The sequence below is a fragment of the Phocoena sinus genome, chromosome X (assembly GCF_008692025.1).
Source record: "Phocoena sinus isolate mPhoSin1 chromosome X, mPhoSin1.pri, whole genome shotgun sequence".
Taxonomy (NCBI): Eukaryota; Metazoa; Chordata; class Mammalia; order Artiodactyla; family Phocoenidae; genus Phocoena; species Phocoena sinus.
Window position 1 is genome coordinate 111367056 of NC_045784.1, and position 25281 is coordinate 111392336.

General features: G+C 40.8%; 1 protein-coding gene across 3 annotated transcripts in view; it reads left to right on the plus strand.

Annotated features, from left to right (window-relative positions):
• ARHGAP36 (Rho GTPase activating protein 36) overlaps positions 1–25281 on the plus strand; it is a 155098-nt gene that overhangs the window by 13544 nt on the left and 116273 nt on the right. For all 3 annotated transcript variants that reach the window (XM_032620930.1, XM_032620931.1, XM_032620933.1), the window contains exon 3: positions 16838–16904. In XM_032620930.1, the coding sequence (XP_032476821.1) occupies positions 16838–16904 (67 nt within the window). The remainder of the gene's footprint in view (positions 1–16837; positions 16905–25281) is intronic.

The following is a 25281-nucleotide window of genomic DNA, read 5'->3' on the forward strand; positions in this document are numbered from 1 at the left end:
TATGTGTTAGCATATGGTATCTGCTTTTCTCTTTCTGACTTACTTCACTCTGTATGACAGACTCTAGGTCCATCCACCTCACTACAACTAACTCAGTTTCGTTTCTTTTTATGGCTGAGTAATATTCCATTTTATATATGTGCCACATCTTCTTTATCCATTTATCTGTTGATGAACACTTAGGTTGCTCCCATGTCCTGGCTATTGTAAATAGAGCTGCAATGAATATTTTGGAACATGACTCTTTTTGAATTATGGTTTTCTCAGGGTACATGCCCAGTAGTGGGATTGCTGGGTCGTATGGTAGTTCTATTTTTAGTTTTTAAAGGAACCTCCATACCGTTCTTCATAGTGGCTGTATCAATATACATTCCCACCAACAGTGCAACAGGGTTCCCTTTTCTCCGCACCCTCTCCAGCATTTATTGTTTGTAGATTTTTTGATGATGGCCATTCTGATTGGTGTGAGATGATATCTCATTGTAGTTTTGATTTCCATTTCTCTAATGATTAATGACATTGAGCATTCCTTCATGTGTTTGTTGGCAATATCTTCTTTGGAGAAATGTCTATTTAAGTCTTCTGTGCATTTTTGGATTGGGTTGTTTGTTGTTTGACATTGAGCTGCATGAGTTGCTTGTATGTTTTGGAGATTAATCCTTTGTCAGTTGCTTCATTTGCAAATATTTTCTCCCATTCTGAGGGTTGTCTTTTCGTCTTGTTTATGATTTCCTTTGCTGTGCGAAAGCTTTTAAGTTTCATCAGGTCCCATTTGTTTATTTTTGTTTGTAATTCCATTTCTCTAGGAGGTGGGTCAAAAAGAATCTTGCTGTGATTTATGTCATAGAGTTTTCTGCCTATGTTTTCCTCTAAGAGTTTGATAGTTTCTGGCCTTACATTTAGGTCTTCAATCCATTTTGAGCTTATTTTTGTGTATGGTGTTAGGGAGTGATCTAATCTCATACTTTTACATGTACCTGTCCAGTTTTCCCAGCACCACTTATTGAATAGGCTGTTCTTTCTCCACTCTACATTCCTGCCTCCTTTATCAAAGATAAGGTGACCATATGTGCGTGGGTTTATCTCTGGGCTTTCTATCCTGTTCCATTGATCTATCTTTCTGTTTTTGTGCCCGTACCATACTGTTTTGATTACTGTAGCTTTGTAGTATAGTCTGAAGTCAGGGAGCCTGATTCCTCCACCTCCGTTTTTCGTTCTCAAGTTTGCTTTGGCTATTCGGGGCCTTTTGTGTTTCCATACAAATAGTGAAAATTTTTGTTCTAGTTCTGTGAAAAATGCCAGTGGTAGTTTGATAGGGATTGCATTGAATCGGTAGATTGCTTTGGGCAGTAGAGTAATTTTCACAATGTTGATTCTTCCCATCCAAGAACATGGTATATCTCTCCATATATTTGTATCACCTTTAATTTCTTTCATCAGTGTCTTATAATTTTCTGCATACAGGTCTTTTGTCTCCTTAGGTTTATCCCTAGATATTTTATTCTTTGTGTTGCGAAGGTAAACGGGAGTGTTTTCTTAATTTCACTTTCAGATTTTTCATCATTAGTGTATAGGAATTCAAGAGATTTCTGTGCATTAATTTTGTATCTTGCTACTTTACCAAATTCATTGATTAGCTCTAGTAGTTTTCTAGTAGCATCTTTAGGATTCTCTTTATGTAGTATAATGTCATCTGCAAACAGTGACAGCTTTACTTATTCTTTTCCGATTTGGATTCCTTTTATTTATTTTTCTTCTCTGATTGCTGTGGCTAAAACTTCCAAAACTATGTCGAATAATAGTGGTGAGAGTGGGCAACCTTGTCTTGTTCCTGATCTTAGTGGAAATGGTTTCGGTTTTTCACCATTGAGGATGATGTTGGCTGTGGGTTTGTCATATATGGCCTTTATTATGTTGAGGTAAGTTCCCTCTGTGCCTACTTTCTGGAGGGTTTTTTTTTTTTATCATAAATGGGTGTTGAATTTTGTTAAAAGCTTTCTCTGCATCTATTGAGATGATCATATGATTTTTCTCCTTCAATTTGTTAATATGGTGTATCATGTTGGTTGATTTGCGTATATTGAAGAATCCTTGCATTCCTGGGTTAAACCACAGTTGATCATGGTGTATGATCCTTTTAACGTGCTGTTGAATTCTGTTTGCTAGTATTTTGTTGAGGATTTTTGCATATATGTTGATCAGTGATAGTGGCCTGTAGTTTTCTTTCTCTGTGACATCTTTGTCTGGTTTTGGTATCAGAGTGATGGCAGCCCCATAGAATGAGTTTGGGAGTGTTCCTCCCTCTGCTATATTTTGGAAGAGTTTGTGAAGGATAGGTGTTATCTCTTCTCTAAATGTTTGATAGAATTCGCCTGTGAAGCCATCTCGTCCTGGGCTTTTGTTTGTTGGAAGATTTTTAATCACAGTTTCAATTTCAGTGCTTGTTATTGGTCTGTTCATATTTTCTAGTTCTTCCTGGTTCAGTCTCGGAAGGTAGTGCATTTCTAAGAATTTGTCCGTTTCTTCCAGGTTGTCCATTTTATTGGCATAGAGTTGCTTGTAGTAATCTCTCATGATCCTTTGTACTTCTGCAGTGTCAGTTGTTACTTCTCCTTTTTCATTTCTAATTCTATTAATTGGAGTCTTCTCCCTTTTTTTCGTGATAAGTCTGGCTAATGATTTATCAATTTTGTTTATCTTCTCAAAGAACCAGCTTTTAGTTTTGTTGATCTTTGCTATCGTTTCCTTCATTTCTTTTTCATTTATTTCTGATCTGATATTTATGATTTCTTTGCTTTTGCTAACGATGGGGTTTTTTTGTTGTTCTTTCTCTAATTGCTTTAGGTGTAAGGTTAGGTTGCTTTTTGAGATTTTTCTTGTTTCTTAAGGTAGGAGTTTATTGCTATAGACTTCCCTCTTAGAACTGCTTTTGCTGCGTCCCATAGGTTTTGGGTCGTTGTGTTTTCATTGTCATTTGTTTCTAGGTATTTTTTTAATTTCTTCTTTGATTTCTTCAGTGATCTCTTGGTTATTAAGTAGTGTGTTGTTTAACCTCCATGTATGTGTATTTCTTACAGATTTTTTCCTGTAATTGATATCTAGTGTCATAGTGTTGTGGTCGGAAAAGATACTTGATACGACTTCAATTTTCTTAAATTTACCAAGGCTTGATTTGTGACCCAAGATATGATGTATCCTGGAGAGTGTTCCATGAGCACTTGTGAAGAATGTGTATTCTGTTCTTTTTGGATGGTATGTCCTATAAATATCAATTAAGTCCATCTTGTTTAATGTATCATTTAAAGCTTATGTTTCCTTGTTTATTTTCATTTTGTATGATCTGTACATTGGTGAAAGTGGGGTGTGAAAGTCCCCTACTATGATTGTGTTCCTGTCGATTTCCCCTTTTATGGCTGTTAGTATTTGCTGTATGTATTGAGTTGTTTCTATGTTGGGTGCATAAATATTTAAAATTGTTATGTATTCTTAGATTGATCCTTTGATCATTATGTAGTGTCCTTCTTTGTCTCTTGTAATAGTCTTTGTTTTAAAGTCTATTTTGTCTGACATGAGAATTGCTACTCTAACTTTCTTTTGATTTCCATTTGCATGGAATATCTTTTTCCATTCCTTCACTTTCAGTCTGTATGTGTCCCTAGGTCTGAAGTGGGTCTCTTGTAGACAGCATATATATGGGTCTTGTTTTTAGATCCATTCAGCCAGTCTATGTCTTTTGGTTGTAGCATTTAATCCATTTTCATTTAAGGTAATTATCGATATGTATGTTCCTATTACCATCTTCTTAATTGTTTTGGGTTTATTATTGTACGTCTTTTCCTTCTCTTGTGTTTCCTGCCTTTCCTGCCTAGGGAAGTTCCAAGCATTTGTTGTAAAGCTGGATTGGTGGTGCTGAATTCTCTTAGCTTTTGCTTGTCTGTAAAGCTTTTAATTTCTCTGTCAAATCTGAATGAGATCCTTGCTGGGTAGAGGAATCTTGGTTGTAGGTTTTTCTCCTTCATCACTTTAAATATGTCCTGCCAGTCCCTTCTGGCTTGCAGAGTTTCTGATAAAAGATCAGCTGTTAACCTTATGGAGATTGCCTTATGTGTTATTTGTTGTTTTTCCCTTGCTACTTTTAATATTTGTTCTTTCTATTTAATTTTTGATAGTTTGATTAATATGTGTCTTGGCGTGTTTCTCCTTGGATTAATCCTGTATGGGACTCTCTGTGCTTCCTGGACTTGATTAACTATTTACTTTCCCATATTAGGGAAGTTTTCAACTATAGTCTCTTCAAATATTTTCTCAGTCCTTCTCTTTTTCTCCTATTCTTCTGGGACCCCTATAATTCAAATATTGGTGCATTTAATGTCATCCCAGAGGTCTCTGAGACTGTCTTCAATTCTTTTCATGCTTTTTTCTTTATTTTGCTCTGCAGTAGTTATTTCCACTATTTTATCTTCCGGGTCACTTATCTGTTCTTCTGCCTCAGTTATTCTGCTATTGATTCCTTCTAGAGAATTTTTTATTTCATTTATTGTGTTGTTCATCACTGTTTGTTTGCTCTTTAGTTCTTCTAAGTCCTTGTTAAAAGTTTGCTGCATTTTTCCCATTCTATTTCTAAGATTTTGGATCATCTTTACTATCAGTATTCTGAATTCTTTTTCAGGGAGACTGCCTATTTCCTCTTCACTTGTTAGGTCTGGTGGTTTTTTGCCTTGCTCCTTCATGTGCTGTGTGTTTCTCTGTCTTCTTATTTGCTTATCTTACTGTGTTTGGGATTGCCTATTTTCAGGCTGAAGCTTCGTAGTTTCCATTGTTTTGGGTGTTTCTCCCCAGTGGCTAAGTTTGGTTCAGTGGATTGTGTAGGTTTCCTGGTGGAGGGGAGTAGTGCCTGTTTTCTGGTGGACGAGGCTCGATTTTGTCTTTCTGGTGGGCAGGTCCACGTTTGGTGCTGTGTTTTGGGGTGTCTTTGGCCTTATGATTTTAGGCAGGCTCTGTGCTAATGGATGGGGTTGTGTTCGTGTCTTGCTAGTTGTTTGGCATAGGGTGTCCTGCACTGTAGGTTGCTGGTCATTGAGTGGAGCTGGGTCTTGGTGTTGAGATCAAGATCTCTGGGAGATTTTTGCTGTTTGATATTACGTGGAGCTGGGAGGTCTCTTGTGGACCAGTGTCCTGAAGTTGGCTCTCCCACCTCAGAGGCACAGCACTGACTCCTGGCTGCAGCACCAAGAGCCTGTCTTCCACACGGCTCATAATAAAAGGGAGAAAAGAAAGAAAGAAAGAAAGAAGAAGATAAAATAAAATAAAATAAAGTAAAATAAAAATTTTAAAGTTATTAATGTAAAAACTAAATAATAATCATTAAGAACAAAATTTTTTTAAGTAATTAAAGAAAAAAAAACGGACAGACAGAGCCCTAGGACAAATGGTAAAAGCAAGCTATACAGATAAAATCACACACAGAAGCATACACATACACACTCACGAAAAGAGAAAAAAATATATATATATATTTGCTCCCAGAGTCCACCTCCTCAATTTGCGATGATTCGTTGTCTATTCAGGTATTCCACAGATGCAGGGTATATCAAATTGATTGTGGAGATTTAATCCGCTGCTCCTGAGGCTGCTAGGAGAGATTTCCCTTTCTCTTCTTTGTTCGCACAGCTCCTGGGTTCAGCTTTGGATTTGGACCTGCCTCTGCATGTAGGTCGCCTGCGGGGCGTCTGTTCTTCCCTCGGGCAGGACGGCGTCAAAGGAGCCGCTGATTCGGGGGCTCTGGCTCACTCAGTCCGGGGGGAGGGAGGGGTACGGATGCGAGGCGAGCCTGCGGCGGCAGAGGCCGGCGTGACATTGCACCAGCCTGAGGTGCTGTGTAGAGCTCTCCCGGGAAAGTTGTCCCTGGATCACGGGACCCTGGCAGTGACGGGCTGCACAGGCTCCCAGGAGGGGTGCTTGCACACAGGCTTCTTGGTGGCGGCAGCAGCAGCCTTAGCGTCTCATGCCCGTCTCTGGGGTCCATGCTAATAGCCGTGGCTCGTGCCCGTCTCTGGAACTCCTTTAAGCGGCGCTCTTAATCCCTTCTGCTCGCGCACCAGGGAACAAAGAGGCAAGAAAAAGTCTCGTCTCTTCGGCAGCTCTAGACTTTTTCCCGGATTCCCTCCTGGCTGGCCGTGGTGCACTAACCCCCTGCAGGCTGTGTTCACGCCGCCAACCCTAGTCCTCTCCCTGCGCTCTGACTGATGGAAGCCCGAGCCTCAGCTCCCAGCCCCGCCCGTCCTGGCGGGTGAGCAGACAAGCTTCTCGGGCTGGTGAGTGCCGGTCAGCACAGATCTTCTGTGTGGGAATCTCTCCTCTTTGCCCTCCGCACCCCTGTTGCTGTGCTCTTCTCCGTGGCTCCGAAGCTCCCCCCTCCGCCACCCACAGTCTCCGCCCGAGAAGGGGCTTCTAGTGTGTGGACACCTTTCCTCCTTCACAGCTCCCTCCCACTGGTGCAGGTCCAGTCCCTATTCTTTTGTGTCTGTTTTTTCTTTTTTCTTTTGCCCTACCCAGGTACATGGGGAGTTTCTTGCCTTTTGAGAGGTCTGAGGTCTTCTGCCAGCATTCAGTAGGTGTTCTGTAGGAGTTGTTCCACATGTAGATGTATTTCTGATGTATTTGTGGGGAGGAAGGTGATCTCCGCGTCTTACTCTTCCGCCATCTTGAAGCTCCTCCTAATATCTTTATTTTTTCTTCCATCCCAGTTTCATATCCAAAAGCATATTCTTCCACGCCATATTGACAAACTCTCCAGGGTCCTCCATCTAAAGACCCACTTGTAATCCAGCTGGAAACAGGGTCTGGATGCTAAGCTCAAAACCTGGCAATACTACTATACTAACATCGAGTACAACTTGTCAATCTCTTCTTCTAACACTTAGACTCCAAGCTCTTTAAATGTACTAGGTTATTTAACCTTCATAACTATATTATGAAATGGCTACTGTTGTTATTATCATCTCAACTTTACAGATGACAAAACTGAAGTGAGAGAGATTAAATAACTTATTCAAGTCCACACAGCTAAGAATTAGCCACACAAAAATTTTGATATACCTGTGTCTCTTTTTGCACCTTCCCTTTCTTTTGAAACTGGCTTATGGCATAACCTAATGAACAGATTCTTAGACATTATGTGTGTGTCGGGGCGGGGTGGGTAGGATGGGCTGTGGGTCTGGGTAGCCAGCCAGCCAGCCAGCCAGCCAGCCACCCTCCACTGCCAAGATCCAGCAAGGCCAAGATATTTTTATACCCATTTTTCCTATGGAGGCAGGAATGTAAAATTCATTATGTGGATTTGTAATCTGATGATTAGGCTGGAAAAGCAGGCTCAAAGGATACTTTCCCTCACTGATCCCTCAGGACCACTCTGATATAAAATATTATGTGTTGTTGGGTATGTTTTTATTTACATGTGTGCATGAGTATGCATTTACATGCATGATTCTGTGTCAATTAGCTTGTACGTGTTAAGTATAGTACGTTGGTTCTCAAACTTAATCTAATATCAGCTACCTAGATAAAATCTCAAATATTTCTGGAGTCTATCCTCAGAGATTCTGATTCAGCTCAGCTGACATGGGGTGCAACGGTTTGCTATATGCACCTGAAGTGATTCTAATGCAGGTGATTTATGCAGACCACATTTTGGGAAACAATAAGAATGGTTTAGAGTGAGCTCTGGAGCCAGGCTGCTACTGAGTGGTTGTAGGTGTGGGCAAGTCAACTTGCCTCTCTTAACCTCAATTTTCTCGTCTGTGAAAAATGAATAATAGTACCTGCCTTGCGAGGTTGCTATGAGGATTGAATGACATATATTGATTTAAAACGTGTGTCATTTGATGTGCCTGATGCACCATAAGTGCTCAATAAATAGTAGCTCTTATTATTCCTGTAATGCTATTTATATTAATCTCTACACTAGGAGGACTCTAAGACATGGTCTGTGCCCTATAATACTTACAATTAAGAAGACTAAAGCACATGAAGAAACTAGAGGACATTTAAACATGTTAAATTGTGGGATGCTAACTTTAAGGGTGGGTAGTAAATAAGAATCCTAAGACTGAAGTGACTGAGAGCCAGGAAAGGTTTAGCATTTTGTCTGGAGGACTTCACTGTGACTGCTAATAGTAAGATAAGTGTAGTACTACAATTGCAGGCGTACCTAGTTTTATCGCGCTTCACTTTATTGTGCTTCACAGCTATTGCATTGAGCAACTCTGTTGGCACCAGTTTTCCAACAGCATTTGCTCATTTCATATCTCTGTGTCACATTTTGGTAATTCTTGCAATATTTCAAACATTTTCATTATTATTATATTTGTTACGGTGATCTGTGATCTTTGATGTTACTATTGTAATTGTTTTGGAATTTTTTAGCAATAAAAAATTTTTAAATTAAGGTATGTAGTTTTTTAGACAAATATGCATATTGCAAACTTAATAGACTACAATCTAGTGTAAACATAACTTTAATATGTACTGGAAAACAAAAAAAATCATGTGACTTCCTTTATTGCGATATTTGCTTTATTGCAGTGGTCTGGAACTGAACCTGCAATATCTCCTAGGTCTATCTGTATATAAATTAGGATAGCACTTTCCACATGTCAGGTGTTCATGGAAGGAAGGTGTCAACTTGAGCTAGAGAAAGCTCCATGGAGCAGTTAGAAGTCGAACAGGTCCTCGGTGGATGGGGATGGTTTGAATGAGTGGAGAGGAGAGGAATAGGACATTCGAAGCAAAGGAAGTAGCCTGTGTTGGGCATAGAGATGGGAATGGAGAGTACGTGCAGCTGGCACCAGTCACATTGTATTCCTAGAGTTGTGCACCAGAGGGCACTAGTCACCTAGACCACAAGGATAATGGCAACCATCATCGTTCTCACCGCCCTTCAGCCCAGAATTGTGCAGTGCAGTTGTCCTTAGTGCATGCTAGTAAATAGTGAAGAGGTAGGGAGGGGCCAGTTCCTGAGGGGCTACTATGAACAGGAATTTTGGTCGTAGCATATAACCTCACTCCCTGAGAAGGATTTAAAGAACCTGGAAAGCTGAAAAGGTGAAAGTGGTTGCAGACAATGCGAGTGCAAGTCAGGGTAGGTTTGGGACAATAGGTCCTGTGTCTCAGGAAAACTAGGGGTGGGGTGCTGCTATTGTATAGCTTTCCCAAGGTAGGAAAGGGAGATGCAGTTATCCAAGACTCTGGACACGTTGCCTTCTGAAGTCCTGGCTACTCTGCTGGTGGCTCTATGGCAGGAGAAGGTTTCCACTCATTTAGAGAGCATATATTTGGTATTTTCTTTATGCCTAGCTCAGACCTATTAAGTGCCTCAGTTTGGCTGACACTTCATAGATTATAAGTAACTTCTATGCCCATTCTCTCACTTTGTTCTTACCACGTTCTGTGAAGAAGAGTCAGAGACAATTAATTCCATTTCACAGAGGTAAAAACAAAGTCTAAGGAGTGTGTTGACTCAACTTAGATTATGCAGTTAGTAAGTGATGTCTTCTCACAGCCCAAGTCTTCTGACTTTGACAAGTTGATATTTATAATATCATTAGCTTTCCACCATGTAAGATGATATGTAGAGAGAAATAGAAATCAATTAGAAATCATGGTCCCTGCCCTCAAGGGGCCTAGAATTTTTGGAAGAAATAAACATGCTAGCATTGTGACTTTAAGCAAGTCCACTCCCATCTCTGGGTTGAAGCCTTTTCTATAAAATAATGGTTTGCACTATATGACCTCAAACATTTTGTTTCCCATCCTCCTAGAAATAAACATCCATCGAATCACAGAAAACAGCGCATGATGACATAGTGTGGTTGGGTGAGGAAATAATCACTCAGGCCAGCTTGGGAAGCTACTGCAGAGTCCAATGGTTAGAGCTACTGTGGGGAAAGAAGAGGGGAAATTGAATTGGGGAGAAAGCCCTAGCTCTCTTGTTGGTGCTAAAAATTGTTCACTCTGATATCCACCAGTGTGCTGGTCCCACAAATACGCCGTATGTTGGCTCTTTGAGATACCTCTCTACTGATTCATCACCAACCCCCTTGGTGCTCACTGATTTTAGCTAAAAGTGGGGGTTAATCAACAAGGACATCTTAGAGGAGGATGTCACAGATCCTGTGGTGTGTCAGAAAGAATTCAGGGTGGTAGGAATCTGGAGTCACTGAAGTGACTGAGAACCAGGAAAGGGTTAGTCTCCTAAAGCACCCGCTCTGGAGGGCTTCAGTGTGATGAAGGACTGGTAATAATAAGACAATTGTAGTCCTACAATTATATAAATTAAAGATAGCGCTTTCTACATGCCAGGTGCTTTCACAAGTGTTTTTACAGGAATAACTCTTTTATTCATTATGATAACCTTATGTGATAGCAACTGTTATTTTCCCCGTTTTACAATTGTGGAAACTGATGTATATTATGCACTGTCTATCCACCTCTTTTCCTCAGAGCTCTTTTCTCTTCTTAATCCTCTCCCTCCACTTTGAACCTCACTCATTATCTGCCTTATCTTTGGATAACATTTTATTCCAATAATGTTCTACTGTATAAGATAAAATGCCCAAAGTCTAGAATTTTGAGGATTCCAGAGTCAAGGCGCCTTGTAAATCTAGCCAAACATAGCTAACTAATACTCCCTTCTGCCCTCCCAACCTCATAGAAATATCTTCAGTGGGACATCTTCCAGGAAGTACCAGCTAGTGACTGAGAAAACAGGGAAAGGTTGGAAATGCAGGCAGAGAGGCTGTCTCGAAGCCAAAGGGATTTAGAAGATTTAGAGAACCTTTTGAAAGTGTGTCAGGGGGACACTTTGTCTTAAAAGAAAGACCTCCTGGCCCAAATGCTTGAAAGGAAGGGTGAGGCAAGGTAGAAATACATGAATGAAAAGAATGTGCAGGGCTGTAACCTGACTTATGGTCCATGTAGTGTACTTTGGGGCAGGCTTTAAACAAACAAAAACCAAAATCTCTCCTCCCATAAAAGTCTTGTTTGGTTCTCCAGGAAACCCCCATAGAATTCAAATGTAAAATAGATAGCTAGTGGGAAGCAGCTGCATCGCTCCAGGAGATCAGATCGGTGCTTTGTGACCACCTCAGTGGGGTGGGATAGGGAGGGTGGGAGGGAGAAGCAAGATGGAGGGGATATGGGGATATATGTATACACATAGCTGATTCACTTTGTTATAGAGCAGAAACTAACACAACACTATAAAGCAATTATACTCCAATAAACATGTTAAAAAAAATAAGTCTTTAGGAAGTTTTGCTCAGAGATTATGGGCTTCTCACATTCTCTGCTGCCACCTGGTGGACATCAAGACGTAATGAATAGGGTGTGGGGGCCGGCCAAGCTGACCACGCACAGAGCCGGTGCTGCAGCACTGTGGCCCCGGGGCAGCCAGCTCCGGGGACATGCGCTGATTCGATCCCTCCAGAGAAGCCGTGTGGCTGACAGGGTCTTGATGCTCCGGCCGGGTGTCAGGCCTGTGCCTCTGAGGGGGGAGAGCCGAGTTCAGGACACTGATCCACCAGAGACCTCCCGGCTCCACTCCACGTAATATCAAACGGCGAAAGCTCTCCCAGAGATCTCCATCTCAACGCTAAGACACATCTCCACTCACCGACCAGCAAGCTACAGTGCTGGACACCAAACAACTAGCAAGACAGGAACACAACCCCACCCATTAGCAGAGAGGCTGCCTAAAATCATAATAAGGTCACAGACACCCCAAAACACACCACCAGATGCGGTCCTGCCCACCAGAAAGACAAGATTCAAGCCTCATCCAGCAGAACACAGGCACTACTAGTCCCCTCCACCAGGAAGCCTACACGACCCACTGAACCAACCTTAGCCACTGGGGACAGACACCAAAAACAAAGGGAGCTACGAACCTGCAGTCTGTGCAAAGGAGACCCCCAAACACAGTAAGTTTAGCAAAATGAAAAGACAGAGAAACACACAGCAGATGAAGGAGCAAGGTCAAAACCCACCAGACCAAACAAATGAAGAGGAAATAGGCAGTCTCCCTGAAAAAGAATTCACAGTCATGAGAGTAAAGATGATCCAAAATCTTGGAAATAGGATGGAGAAAATACAAGAAACGTTTAACAAGGACCTAGAAGAACTAAAGAGCAAACAAACACTGAGGAGCAACACAATAGATGAAATTCAAAATTCTCTAGAAGGAATCAACAGCAGAATAACTGAGGCAGAAGAACGGATAAGTGACCTGGAAGATGAAATAGTGGAAATAACGACTGCAGAGCAGAATAAAGAAAAAAGAATGAAAAGAATCGAGGACAGTCTCAGAAACCTCTGGGACAATATTAAATGCACCAACATTCGAATTATAGGGGTCCCAGAAGAGGAAGAGAAAAAGAAAGGGACTGAGAAAATATTTGAAGAGATTATAGTTGAAAACTTCCCTAATATGGGTAAGGAAATAGTCAATCAAGTCCAGGAAGTGCAGAGAGTCCCATACAGGATAAATCCAAGGAGAAACACACCAAGACACATATTAATTTATCAAAAATTAAATAGAAAGAACCAATATTAAAAGCAGCAAGGGAAAAATAGCATACAAGGGAATCCCCATAAGGTTAACAGATGATCTCGCAGCAGAAGCTCTGCAAGACAGAAGGGACTGGCAGCACATATTTAAAGTGATGAAAGGGAAAAACCTACAACCAAGATGACTCTACCCAGCAAGGATCTCTTTCAGATTCGATGGAGAAATTAAAACAAATTAAAACAAAAAATGTAGACAGTAGAAACTGTATCTGAGTTGCCCCAGTTGTTGGCCTTAGCAGACAAAGGCTTTAAAGTAACTTTTATAACTATGTTCAAGAAAGCAAAGGACACTACATGGAAAGAATTAAGGAAGGTATGGTGATAATTTCTCATTATGTGGAAAATATCAATAAGGAGATAGACGTTATAAAAACAACACAATGGAAATGAAATGTATAATCACTTAAGTGAAAAGTTCAGCAGAAGGGCTCAGTAGCAGATTTGAGCTGGTAAAAGAAAGAATTAGCAAATGTGAAAATAGATCAATCAAGATTATACGGTCCGAGGAACAGAAAGAAAAAAGAATGATAACACAGAACAGAGCTTCAGAGACTTGTGGGACATTATCAAATGTATCACCATACGCATAATGGGAATCCCAGAAGGAAAGGAGAGAGAGAAAGGGGCAGAAAGAATACTCAAAGAGCTAATGACTGAACCTTCCCAATTTTGACAAAAAATGTTAATCTACACATCCAAGAAATCAGTAGGCTCTTTTCTGATTCTCTTCTCCAATGTCTCCCTCAGTGTGGAGCTCCCTCCTTTCTCACCTCCCTGAGATTAGGCAACCTTTGGGGCTAAAGACCAGAGGAAGTATTGGGCAGGGTGGCCACAAGGTCTGCTGTGTAGATTTGATCAGATTGGACCCTGTAAAAAGGTATAAGGCCAAGGGAGTTCAAGGAGGCTGTAATCCAGCCCATTCTCCACTTCCTAAGCTATACAACTGATGCAGAGGTGCATCCACTCAGAGAGATAGAGTGCCTCCTTTTCTAATTTGTCTGAAGTCTCAAACTGCTCTCCAAGCCCTGTGCCCACTGGGCAACATGTATTAGAAGGGACACCTTTTTCTAATTTTCACAAAGGCACTTTGTAGATTAGTGTGGGTCCTGGTGTGGGGGCAGGAAAGTGGTGGGACTCAAGGCAGACAGAAAAGCCACTTCACAGAGGTATGCAATCACCCATACAATCAAGCAGGTAGGACTTGAAGGTTAATAAAACCCAAGACATCCCCAAACCTTCCTTCAATTCTGCCTGGGACTTGAGAGTACAATCATGAGTGTGGTTCTTTTAGTTTTAATGAATCCAAAAGGCCTTTGCCACAGTGCTCCTTTATTACTCAAGTGAGGCAACCCAGGCCTAGCATGGTGGTTAAGAGCCATGTGGTCTGGGGCAAGTTTATTTCTTTTTTTTGAGTCTTAGCTTTTTCTTCTATAACATAGGGCAATAATAATATCTATCTCAGAGGGTTATTATAAGGAAGGAAAAGGAATGTAAAGTGCTAAGCAAAATGTTTGGCACATAATAGACTCTCAGTATATGTGAGCATGTGAGCTATTATTAATGCTTAAAATGTCGTCACCAAAGGCAGGAGTGGTGTGTGACTCCTGACACTCCTGTACCTTCCCTTACCAGGAGAGCTGGAGCCTCTTGAAAGTCTTTTCCTTGGAGACATTTGTCTCCTTTTCCTTGGCTCTGCAAAGCAACTCCTTCCTAGACCCACTCTCTCTAGGCTACATTGGCTGGCACTGGGGCTAAAGACTATAGTCCTGGCTTCTTGGAGTTGGAAAGGGTCTTAAAGGGCCACTGGCTCAGGGATTTTCAAAAACTACTGTGTGGATAGGCTTCAGATCAGCATCATCTGGGGGAGCTTATTAAAATACAGATATCCAGAGCCCTCCTACAGAGGATCTTTTTCGGGAGATCTGGAGTGGGACTTGAGAATCTGTGCTTTTGACCAGTGTCCCAGATTATTCTGGTCCTCTGCACCTCCTCCCTCATGTCTGCAATCATGGAATTCCCTAGAAGGCACCAACCACCTATACCAGGGATGGAGAGGCAGGTTGATAGGCAAGAAGGCTCTGGCTGTAGAAAGGTTTGTCTCCAACTAAGCCTATTTCCTCTGCCTCCCATACCCTGCTGACATTACTAGGTCTGAGGTTTGAAGCCACAATGCAGAAAACCAGTTTTCTACCTCATTCCCAGGTCTCCAGCAGTGACAGCCATGTTCCTCAAAACTGAAAATAGCTCCTGTCTCCTCCCTAACTCTTTCCATGCTTCGCTTCTCCAGACTGAGCAACCTTACCACCCTCTATGTAACTAACTGGCTTAGAGATATTGCGGCCTCACCAGGGGCCGAGCAAACTGAGCAATTGCCTTCAGCTTTCATTGCTTTTCTAGGCATGGCAGAGCAGCAGTAGGTGGCAGCTGTGTCCCAAAGTGTCCCCATTCTCTCTCCCTTCCTCCCTTATTTCTACTCCCGCTATGGTTCTGTCCCGGAGTGACAGGCGTTATGGGAACACTGTCTGTTTGCTGCTTCAAGTCCCATCAAACCAACATGTTGAACACTGCTGTATGTACTTCCTACAGAGGGCACATTAGTTTTGCTTGGTGAGCACGCCCTAATTGGGTTCCCAGAGGGAACTTCTAATACTAGTACAGAGAATTAAGAACCAGCCAACAGATGGGGTGAGAAGCATGATGGGGAGGGTGGCAGCCAGGATTGCACATCTCCTGGAGTCTGTATCAACCATAAGACTGACAGGCTGGATCTGGGGGAAACAGCCAAGCTCCCAGTGGAAAGATCAGGTGGCAGAATGAAGTCGTTCTTCACAATATTTACACAGCGAATCTCTGCCCACTCAAGGATTTCTTTACAGATTTTGAAATCAGCCACTTTGGACATGCTGGTTTTTGTTTTGTGTCGTTTGAGGGATTTTTGGGAGAAGTGGGTGTAGAGGAAGGAGGGTACTTTTCTCCTGGGTTTCTTGGGTGGCACATAAACTCAAATCATGAGGCCCGTGCCCCAACTCAAGATATCCTAGCCCGATAATCTTCAGCTTGTGTGCTGCAGACTCCTAATTGCAACTAGTCTGTGAATCCACACACTTGGACATTCCATACTTTCATAGTTGGATAACCTAAACTTTTTGAGATACCTTTTTTGAGTCCCTGCTTTAAGAACCTTCTTTGAAGTCTCAGTTCTTAGTTTTTTCCTTTTCTCTATCTACAATTATTCCCTTGATGATATGTAGTCCCCTAGCTTTACTATCTCAATCCCCTCCCCCAACTCTACTGCCAAACCTTCTCCACCTACAGCCTTCTCCACCTTAAAACCTTGAAGTCATCCTTGACACTCCTCTTTCTCTCACTTCCTACATGCATCTGTCAGCAAATTCTGTTCTACCTTCAAAATACTATATATCCAGAATCCAACTACATCTCCGTACTGCTTCAACCCTACTGCTATACTCCTCGTTGAAGCCAACATCCATTTGTCTCCTGGATTTCTGCAAAAGTTTCCTAACTTTCTCCCTTCTGTCACTCTTTCTATTTAAAATCTGTTCTTAACAACCAAGAGATATTTTCTTTTAACTGAAAAATTTTATTGAGGTAATTGTAGGTCACATGCAGTTGTAAGAAACAATTCAGCGAGACCCACTGACACTTTGCTCAATTCTCCAGATGGTAACATTTTGCAAATCTACCGTGTTAAATCACAACCAGGATATTGGCATGTAGTTCACTGATTTTATTCTGATTTCACCAGTTTTGGTTGTACTTATTTGTGTGTGTGTGTATTAAGTTCTATACAATTTTATCACATATGTAAGTTCATGTCTCCACCACCACAGTCAAGATACAGAACATTTCCACAAAGATTGTGTTGCCCTTTTATAGACATACCCACGTCCCTCCCACACTACTCCTCTGCCCTGTCCTTAAACCCTGGCCACCATTAATCAGCCCTTAATTTCTAAAATGTTGTCCATTCAAAAATGATATATAAAGGGAATTACACAGCATGTAACGTTTTGGAATTGGCTTTTTTGTTGTTTTTTTTACTCAGCGTAATTCTCCAAGTTGTTGTGTTTATCAGTAGTTCTTTCCTTTTATTGCTGAGTGATATTCCATGGATTATTAGTTTGCTAGGGCTGCCATAGCAAAGTATCACAAACTGTGTGGCTTAAAACAACAGAAATCTATTGTCTTACAGTTCTGGAAGCTAGAAGTTCAAAATCAAGGTGTTGGCAGAGCCATGCTCCCTATGAGACTCTTTCTTGGTAAGAACCTTTTATTGTCTCCTCCTAGCTCCTGGTGGTGGCCATTAATCTTTGGCTTGTAGCTGTATCAGTCCCATCTACCTACGTCATCACATGGCCATATTTACATCATCTTCCTCCTGTGAACATCTGTTTCTGGGTCCAAATTTCCCCCTTTTTATTTTATTAAGTGGTGGATGGCAAGGGGACTTCAAGGGGAGATGAGGATTAGAGATGGAGCTTACATGTCTAGGTAATGTTGCTCAACAGTATGGTGCAGACTCTCTGGGTCAGAGGACTCTGAAGGACAACAGTGGCTTGGGGGCTTTAATCTGTAGCTAACAGATGTTTGGTGTAGTCTTGTGGGATATGCAAAGCAGGCTAAAAATGGCTAAAAATCTGGTTGTATAAAAATTAGAGCTTGGCACTGATGTGCTTTTGACAGAGTGGGTGCTGGCCTGCTTTGAAGAAATAAACAACATAGGGCCAATACACTGAGGCCATCTTTGACTCATTTATATAACACGGGGTCTTTTGGGAACTCTATATTTAACATGTTGAGGAACTACTAAACGGTTTTCCAGAGTATACTATTTTACATCCCTACCAGTAGTATATGAGTGTCCCAATTTCCCTGTATCCTTGGCAGCATTTGGTGTTGTCAACTATTTTTAATTTTAGTCATTCTGATAGGTAGGTAGTGATATTTCATTGCAATTTATTTTGCATTTCCCTAATGGCTAATGATGTTGACCATCTATTGATATACTTATTTACCATCTATGTATCCTCCTCAGTGAAATCTCTGTTCATGTATTTTGCCTGTCTTCTAATTTGATTGTTTTAACTGTTGAGTTTCGAGAGTTATTTATGTACTCACAATACTTGTCCTTTGACAGATATATGGTTTGCAGATATTTTCCCCCACCTTGCAGCTTGTTGATTCATCCTCTTACAGAGTCCTGTGCAGAGCAAAACTTTTCTATTTCGATGAAGTTTAATCTATCAATTTTTCCTTTTATGGATCGCATTTTTGGTGTCAAGCCTAATAAATCTTTGCTTAGCTCTAGACCCTGAAGATTCTCTCTTAATGTTTAGAGAAAGTTTTATAGTTTTACATTTCAGTCCATTGTTGGGAAAGCAGTCACTGCTGACCTGTCGCCCTTCCCCAGGCTTGCCCACTCAGAGCCTTGGACCTAGAACACTTCCTAACCAAAAGATAAGAAACCCTCACAGCCTGTGCCATTCTTATTGCCTTGTGTGGGAATATGTTTCCCTGTTTCAGACTCAATATGACTCCTTTTTTCTGCCTAAGTGTGTGTGTCATATGGCACCTGGTCAACCCCACTGCTATATCTGTCCCCTGCGGGGACATGAGGGGTGTGTGTAAGCCAATTTCCCAGCCGTGGTTGCTGAGAAGGACCAACACCCACTATTGGAGCTAGTCTTGCTCATACTTGTCTAGGTAAGTAAAGTGTTGTTCCAACCACTGCTTGACTGTATTGTGTTTTCTTTGAAGACTCCGATACCAAGATCCTCGTGGTTGACGTAGTTATGAACTTTGCTATCTTTTATGAAGTTGTAGTTCTCTCCTGGCATTGGTAACTGGTGTTTGATCATGAACCATTTTGAGTGTTTTTGGTGGGGTTTTATTTTGGGGGGGGATAAGGTGTGAGGTTTATTTTTTAATTTATTTTAAAAAATTATTTATTTAGCTGCACTAAATGTTAGTTGCGGCACGTGGGATCTTCAGTTGCAGCGGGCGGGATCTTTTAGTTGCGGCATGTGGGATCTTTATCTTTAGTTGTGGCATGCAGGATCTACTTCCCTGAGCAGGGATCGACCCCAGGTCTCCTGTACTGGAAACGTGCAGTCTTAACCACTAGACCATCAGGGAAGTCCCAAGGTGTGAGGTTTATTGAAGGGTTTTTTTGTTGTTGTTGCTATTGGTTTTTTTTTTTTTTTTTTGGCCTATGAATGTTCAATGGCTCCAGCATCATTTGTTAATAAGTTTATCCTTCCTCCATTAAAACATTTTGGAAATTTTGTCAAAAATCAGTTGGGTGGGTCTATTTCTGAGTTCTCTGTTCAGTTCTATTGATCTATGTGTCTATTCCTCTGCCAATGCACACAGTCTTGATTGCTGTAGCTATAATGTTGAGTAGAGTTATTCCTCCCACTTTGTTTTTTTTTGTCAAGATCGTTTTAGCTATTCTAGGGCTTGCACCTTTCCATATAAATTTTAGAATAAGCTTTGTTAAGTCTACATAAAACTTTGCATGGATTTTTATAAGAATTATATTAAACCTATAAATCATTTTGGGTAGAACTGACTTTAGTGTAGTGAGTCTTCTAATCCATGAGCACAGTATATCCCTCCATTTATTTCGCTCTTTTAAAAATTTGTTTCATTATCATTTTGTTATTTTCAACATACATATCCTGTACAATTTTTGTTAAGTGCATTTCCTTGGAGTGACTGCCAGCGGTATTGTATTTCTATTTTCAGTTTCTGCATGTTCATTGCTAGTATATAGAAGTGCGATTGATTTTTGTGTGTTGATCTTGTATCCTGTGACTTTGCTGAGCTACCTATTAGTTTTAGCAGTTTTAAAAATGGATTCCCTTGGATTTCCTACTTAGGCCACCATGTCATCTGCAAATAGGGACAGTTTTATTTCTTCCTTCCTAATCTGTAGGCCTTTTATTCCTTTTGCTTGCCTTAATGGCAGTGGCTATGACTTCCAGTACTATGTTGGATAAGAATGGTGAGAGTACATATCCTTGCCTTGTTTTTGAGCTTAGAGGGAAGCATTCAGTCTTTCATCATTAAGTATAGTTAGCTGTAGGTTTTCTGTAAATGCTCTTTAGCACTTGCTCATATCACATTGAAAGACATACTGTGTTCATAGATTAAAAGACTACAATTAGAAGAGTAAACATAGTAAACACATCAGTTGTCCTGCAAATGATCTGTAGGTTATTTACTCTCTATTCCTATTTTTCGAAGAGTTTTTTAGTATGAATGGGTGTAGGATTTTGTCAAATGTCTTTTATGCATTAACTTATATAATCATATGCTTTTTCTTCTTTAGCCTATTGACATGGTGAGTTATATTATTTGGTTTTCAAATATTGAACTAGCCTCGCATGCCTGGAATAAATCTCACTTGTTATTGGTGTATAATCCTTTTATTCATTTTTAGATTCAGTTTGATAATATTCTGTTCAGGATTTTTATATCAAGGTTCATCAGAGATATTGTTCTTTGGTTTTCTTTTTCTTTTCTTTTTTTCTTTCTTTCTTTTTCTTTCTTTTATTTTGGTACTGTCTTTGCCTGGTTTTTGGTATCAGGGTAATACTGGCTTCATAAAATGAATTGGGAAGGATTCCTCCTTCTATATTTTGAAGGAGATTGTGTAAAATCAGTGTTAATTCTTCTTTAAATGTTTAGTAGGAGAATTTTTCTGGGAGGGGAGGTTTCAAATTATGAATTCAGTTTCTTTGATAATTATAGGTATATTCGGATTGCCTATTTCAACTTGGTTTTGATAGTTTGTGTTTTTTGAGTAGTTGATCCATTTCATCTAAGTTGTAAAATTTATATGTATAGAGGTATTTATAGTATTCCCTTATTCTCTTTTGATGTTTGCAGGGAGTGTAATGATGTCCCCTGTTTTATTTTGGATATTGGTAATTTGCACCTTCTCTTTTTTTCTTTCTCAGTCTTGTTAATGGTTGTCGATTTTATTGGTCTTTTCAGAGAAACAGCTTTTTGCTTCATTGATTTTCTCTATTGCTTTCTTATTTTCAATTTCATTGATTTCTCTTTTTGTATTTATTATTTACTTTCTTCTCCTTGCTTTGGATATATTTTATTTTTCTAGTTTCTTGAGGTAGGAAATTAGACTATTGATTTAAGAGATTTCCTTATTTCTAATGTAAGCAGTTAGTTTTAGACATTTCTTTCTCAGCACTTCAGCTGCTTACCACAATTTTTTATATGAGGTATTTTCATTTCCATTCAGTTCAAGGTATTTTTTGATTTGTCTTTAGATTTCCTCTTTGACCCATGGATTATTAAGAAGAGTGTTGTTTAGTTTCTAAGTGTTTGGGTATTTTTTTGTTATCTTTTGGTTATTGATTTCTGGATTGATTCTCTTGTGGTTAGTGAACACTGCTCTGTATGATTTCAATTCTCTTAAATTTGTTGAGGCTTGTTTTATATACCAAGATATGATATATCTTGGCCAATGTTCTATAGGCTCTTGAAAAGAATGTGTATGTATTCTGCAGTTGCTGGGTGAAGTGTTCCATACATGTCAATTAGAACCTGCTGGTTGATTTTGTTTTCCAGATATTTTATATACTTGATGATTTTTTATCTAATAATTGTACCAGTTGTTGATAGGAGAAGGTTGAAGTCCTCAACTCTAATTAAGGATTTGTCTATTTCTTCTTTCAGCTCTGTACATTTTTGTTTCATTTATTTTGAGTTTCTGTATTTTGGTGCAAACAGGATGATGCATTTATGTCCTAAGTTAGTTCATGCTTCTTTTCTGTTGCAAAAACCTCACTATGATTCCCTATTTCATTCAGAAATATAGATAAGTGTCCTTAAAATAGTCTATAGGGTTCTATAAAATCCAGCTCCTGGTTACCTCTTTAACTTCATTTCCCTGTATCCTCCCTCTTACTCTGCTGCAGCCATACTGGCCTCCTTGATGTTCCATGAGCACAACAGGCACACTGCTTCTTTAGGGCCTTTACTCTAACTCTTCACTCTGCTAGGAATGCTCCTCCAATTTGAAATGGGGCCTTGGAGTACAGTTATTGCAAGAATTGTTAGCTTTACATATCAGCGAAACCAAGGCCTTAAGAGAGTAAGTGCCAATAAAAAAAAGTAGCATATTATTGGTAGAGCAGGGGTGTTATAGAGAAAATGAGCCTGAAGAGGAGCAGTGAGAGAAGGTGAGATAAAAGCAGCAGCTCTGGTATTATATATAGGAAGAACTGACACCCCAAATTCCCTCATTTAAAAATTTTCCCCCGGCAGCCTGGCACTGGGTCTGAAATTCAAACAGTGTACTTCTTTGGGATAAGCATGTAAAGGCTCTGAAGAATCCAGCAGTATAAAATCTTGTATAACTTAGATTTAATCCAGAGCTTTAAGAAATTTATTTGTCAACAACACATTTCCCTCCCTTAATGCCTATCTTACAAAATCCATTTTGGGAAACATTGGGTTAAAGCTTTGTGTTTCCAAGAAAATTGCTAAAAGGCTAAAGTTACTGGAAAGGCCTACCTAGTTATCAGTCTTTAATACTCTTTGGTCACTGTTTTATCCAGTTAGCCCAAAGGTTGCAAACTATGGCAAAGGCCTCAGCCCTCCCCCCCAATTTTGTAAATAACATGTTATCGGAACATATCCACATCTATTTGTCTGTGACTGCTTTCTCATTACAGTGATAGAATTAAGTAGTTGTGACAGAGATGTATGGTCAGCAAAGCCAAAAATATTGGGTTGGCCAAAATGTTCGAAAAACCTGAATGAACTTTTTGGTTAATCCAATATTTACTATCTGATCCTTTACAGAAAACGTTTACTGAGCCCTGGATTTACCCAATAGCAAGGCACTGAGAGTTAGGCTGCCTAACAAATGATACCATAGTGGTTGACCACAACAATTTATTATTATCTCTAATGGTTCTGGGATTTTAGTGGGCTCAGATGGGAAGTTATCATTTGGTGTCTCTCATGCAGTTACAATCAGATGGTAACTGGGCCTACAGTCACCTGAATGCTTAACTGGGCTGAACATCCAAGATGGCTCATTCGCATGGCTGGCGGTTAATGCTGGATTTCAGCTGGCAGCTTAGCAGTGACTGTTGACTAGAGCACCTACATGTGGCCTTTCCCTTTAGGTTGGATTTCTCACAGCATGGCAGCGAGGTTACCAGAAGGATCATTCCAAGCATAGGAAGTAGATACTGCCAGTTCCCTTAAAGGCTAAGCTTGTCATAATGACACTTTCACCTTATTCAGTTGGTCAAAGCAGTCATTAGGCCAGCCCAGATTTAAGGGGACTTGAGGAATAAACTCTACCTCTGTATAGGGAAAGAGCAACAGCGTACATGGAAGGACAAAATGAATGCTGATTATGTTAACAAACTGCCACCATAGGGAGGCAATAGGAAGTGCTTGGAGAGCAGGGTGTAGAAGGTGTTCTCTGGAAAGAACTTTCAGGGTGACTGCAACAAACTCTGCTCTTACCTGTGCTTATTTTGTAGATATACATATTGAAGCTCAGAGCATTAGGAGAAGCTACTGAAGGTCAGTGTCTGCCTCACAGTGTTCACAAGGGCCCTAGCTGGCTTGCTGGGGGTATGTTACTAGCCCTAAGAAGACAGGGGTCTAGGGCCAAGAGGCTGGTGTGAGGGAGCTGAAGGAACCTGAGTTTCTGAGTAAGGCTCCCTCCTTTCCCTAAGTCTTTCCTTTCTCCCTAGGGCTCACTCAGGTGCCTCCACCTACTATGTAGATGTCTAGGCCTTACGGACACGCCAAATCCCTGCCACTATGCCCCGTAGACTTCTGAAGTTTTTTTCACATCTGGACTCTGTACTCTAAATGAACTCTGAACACCCTGAGGACAGGAACAGCATCTTCAATTTCTTTCACTTCTTATGGCCCTGAGATACCTCATACTAATGCTATACACACAGTAGAAAACAGAAATTGTAGAGCTATTCAAATCCCAGCTCATTTCCCAGCACAGCCTATGCAGGTGAAATTCTGTGGTCTCGTCCCTGCACACTATGCTAGCCTCGTCTTTGACCTTCAGCCATATTCAGTGATGTTGTACCAGGCATATTCCTCCGCCTCTCTCTCTCTCCCTCCTTCTCTCTCTCTATCTCCTGTCTGAATGCACATGTTATTCTCAACGTTTGGAGCATTCTTCTTTCCCACTCACCTTCGCTCACTGGTCTACCTCTTTGATATTCTTCAGAGTTCAGCTTAGGTATTACTTCTTCAAAGAGATCCTCCCTGAACTCCTAGGTAGCCCTCTTCTGTCTTTCCACAGCACCCAGCATTTCCCTCTTAATAGTTAAGTCTCCACTGTCTTCTAATGTATAATCACTCACTTGTCTGTCTCCTTGACTTGACTACAGTGCTTGAGGGCACAGACTGGTCTGTCTCCAACCGTGTCTCACCATAGACTTGCAAGAAGTCTGACGCAACAAATGGATGCACTTTCCCTTCAGTGATCTTCACTTTCTTCCTGTTTTCCCATGTAAGTCTGCTGGAACAAGAGTTGGGACAGCGAATAAGGAATATGTGTCCAAAATGTCATGTGAGCTGCTTGCAGCCCTTCTGAACAATTCTTTAGATTTCTTGCTGGTCTTGTCCCAGAACCCTGTTTGCAAGAACCAAAAGGCTCCTTTGTAAGGCTCCGTGTATATGCTGCTCCATCTTCCAGCCCCCCACCACCAACTCAATGAGCACTACATGTCGAGCACCTCCTTTCTTCAACTCCCCCAAACACACCAGAAGCATGATATAGCACCAGGGAAGGTTGAATAACTCCTGAGCTTGGAAATTTTGATCTAGGCTTTTTGACAAAAGGGGGGATGGTTTGGTAGCTCAGGGGTGCTACTCAATTGTAAAAGGACAGCTAATGTGCTTGGGAGATGACCCGCCCCCTAAAACCATTTGTCAAACAGGATGATTATGATTAAATATAACTTGCCAGACTACAAGTGGCCTTCAGACAGCAGAAATGATCCGGTGGAACATTGCACTTCATGAGGCAGCCGCAGGGTGGTGAACGTCAACAGTCCTGCTTGATTAATCCTTGGAACACAGTCAGAATTGATGGGGAACTTGTTGAAAATGATCGACAACTTTTGAAAGGTGAAATCCTTTTCTGTTCCCGTGAAGTGTTGTTAAGGCCATTAGCAGAAATTGAAATGGAGAAATATGACCCTTTCATGCGGTAGATTCAGCGGCTTAGAAGATGGACAAGTTGGAAATGTACAGGCAGTTTATAATAGGTGCCTGGGTGGGGAGTGATAACTAAAGATTGAAAACTGACAAATGGGTCAGACTGGCAAAGACCAAGACAGAGAGGGATAGAGTGCAGTTTGTCTGCAGAGGAATAGCATCAATAATCCGGCAAGCTCGCCCACACTGAGGGCCACATATGGATTACTTGGAAAGGGGCTAGAATTTGCTCAGTGGAAAAATGGGCAGATTTTGTTACAAGATGAAGAGATAACTTTCCAGCTTTTGAGAGGAGTAAATTATTTAGTCTTCCCTGGGGAGTTAGGGTACCAAAGAGAAAATCTCCAGACTAGAAGTCAGGTCTGTGGTATCTCTTTATTCAGTTTCAAAGTGGCT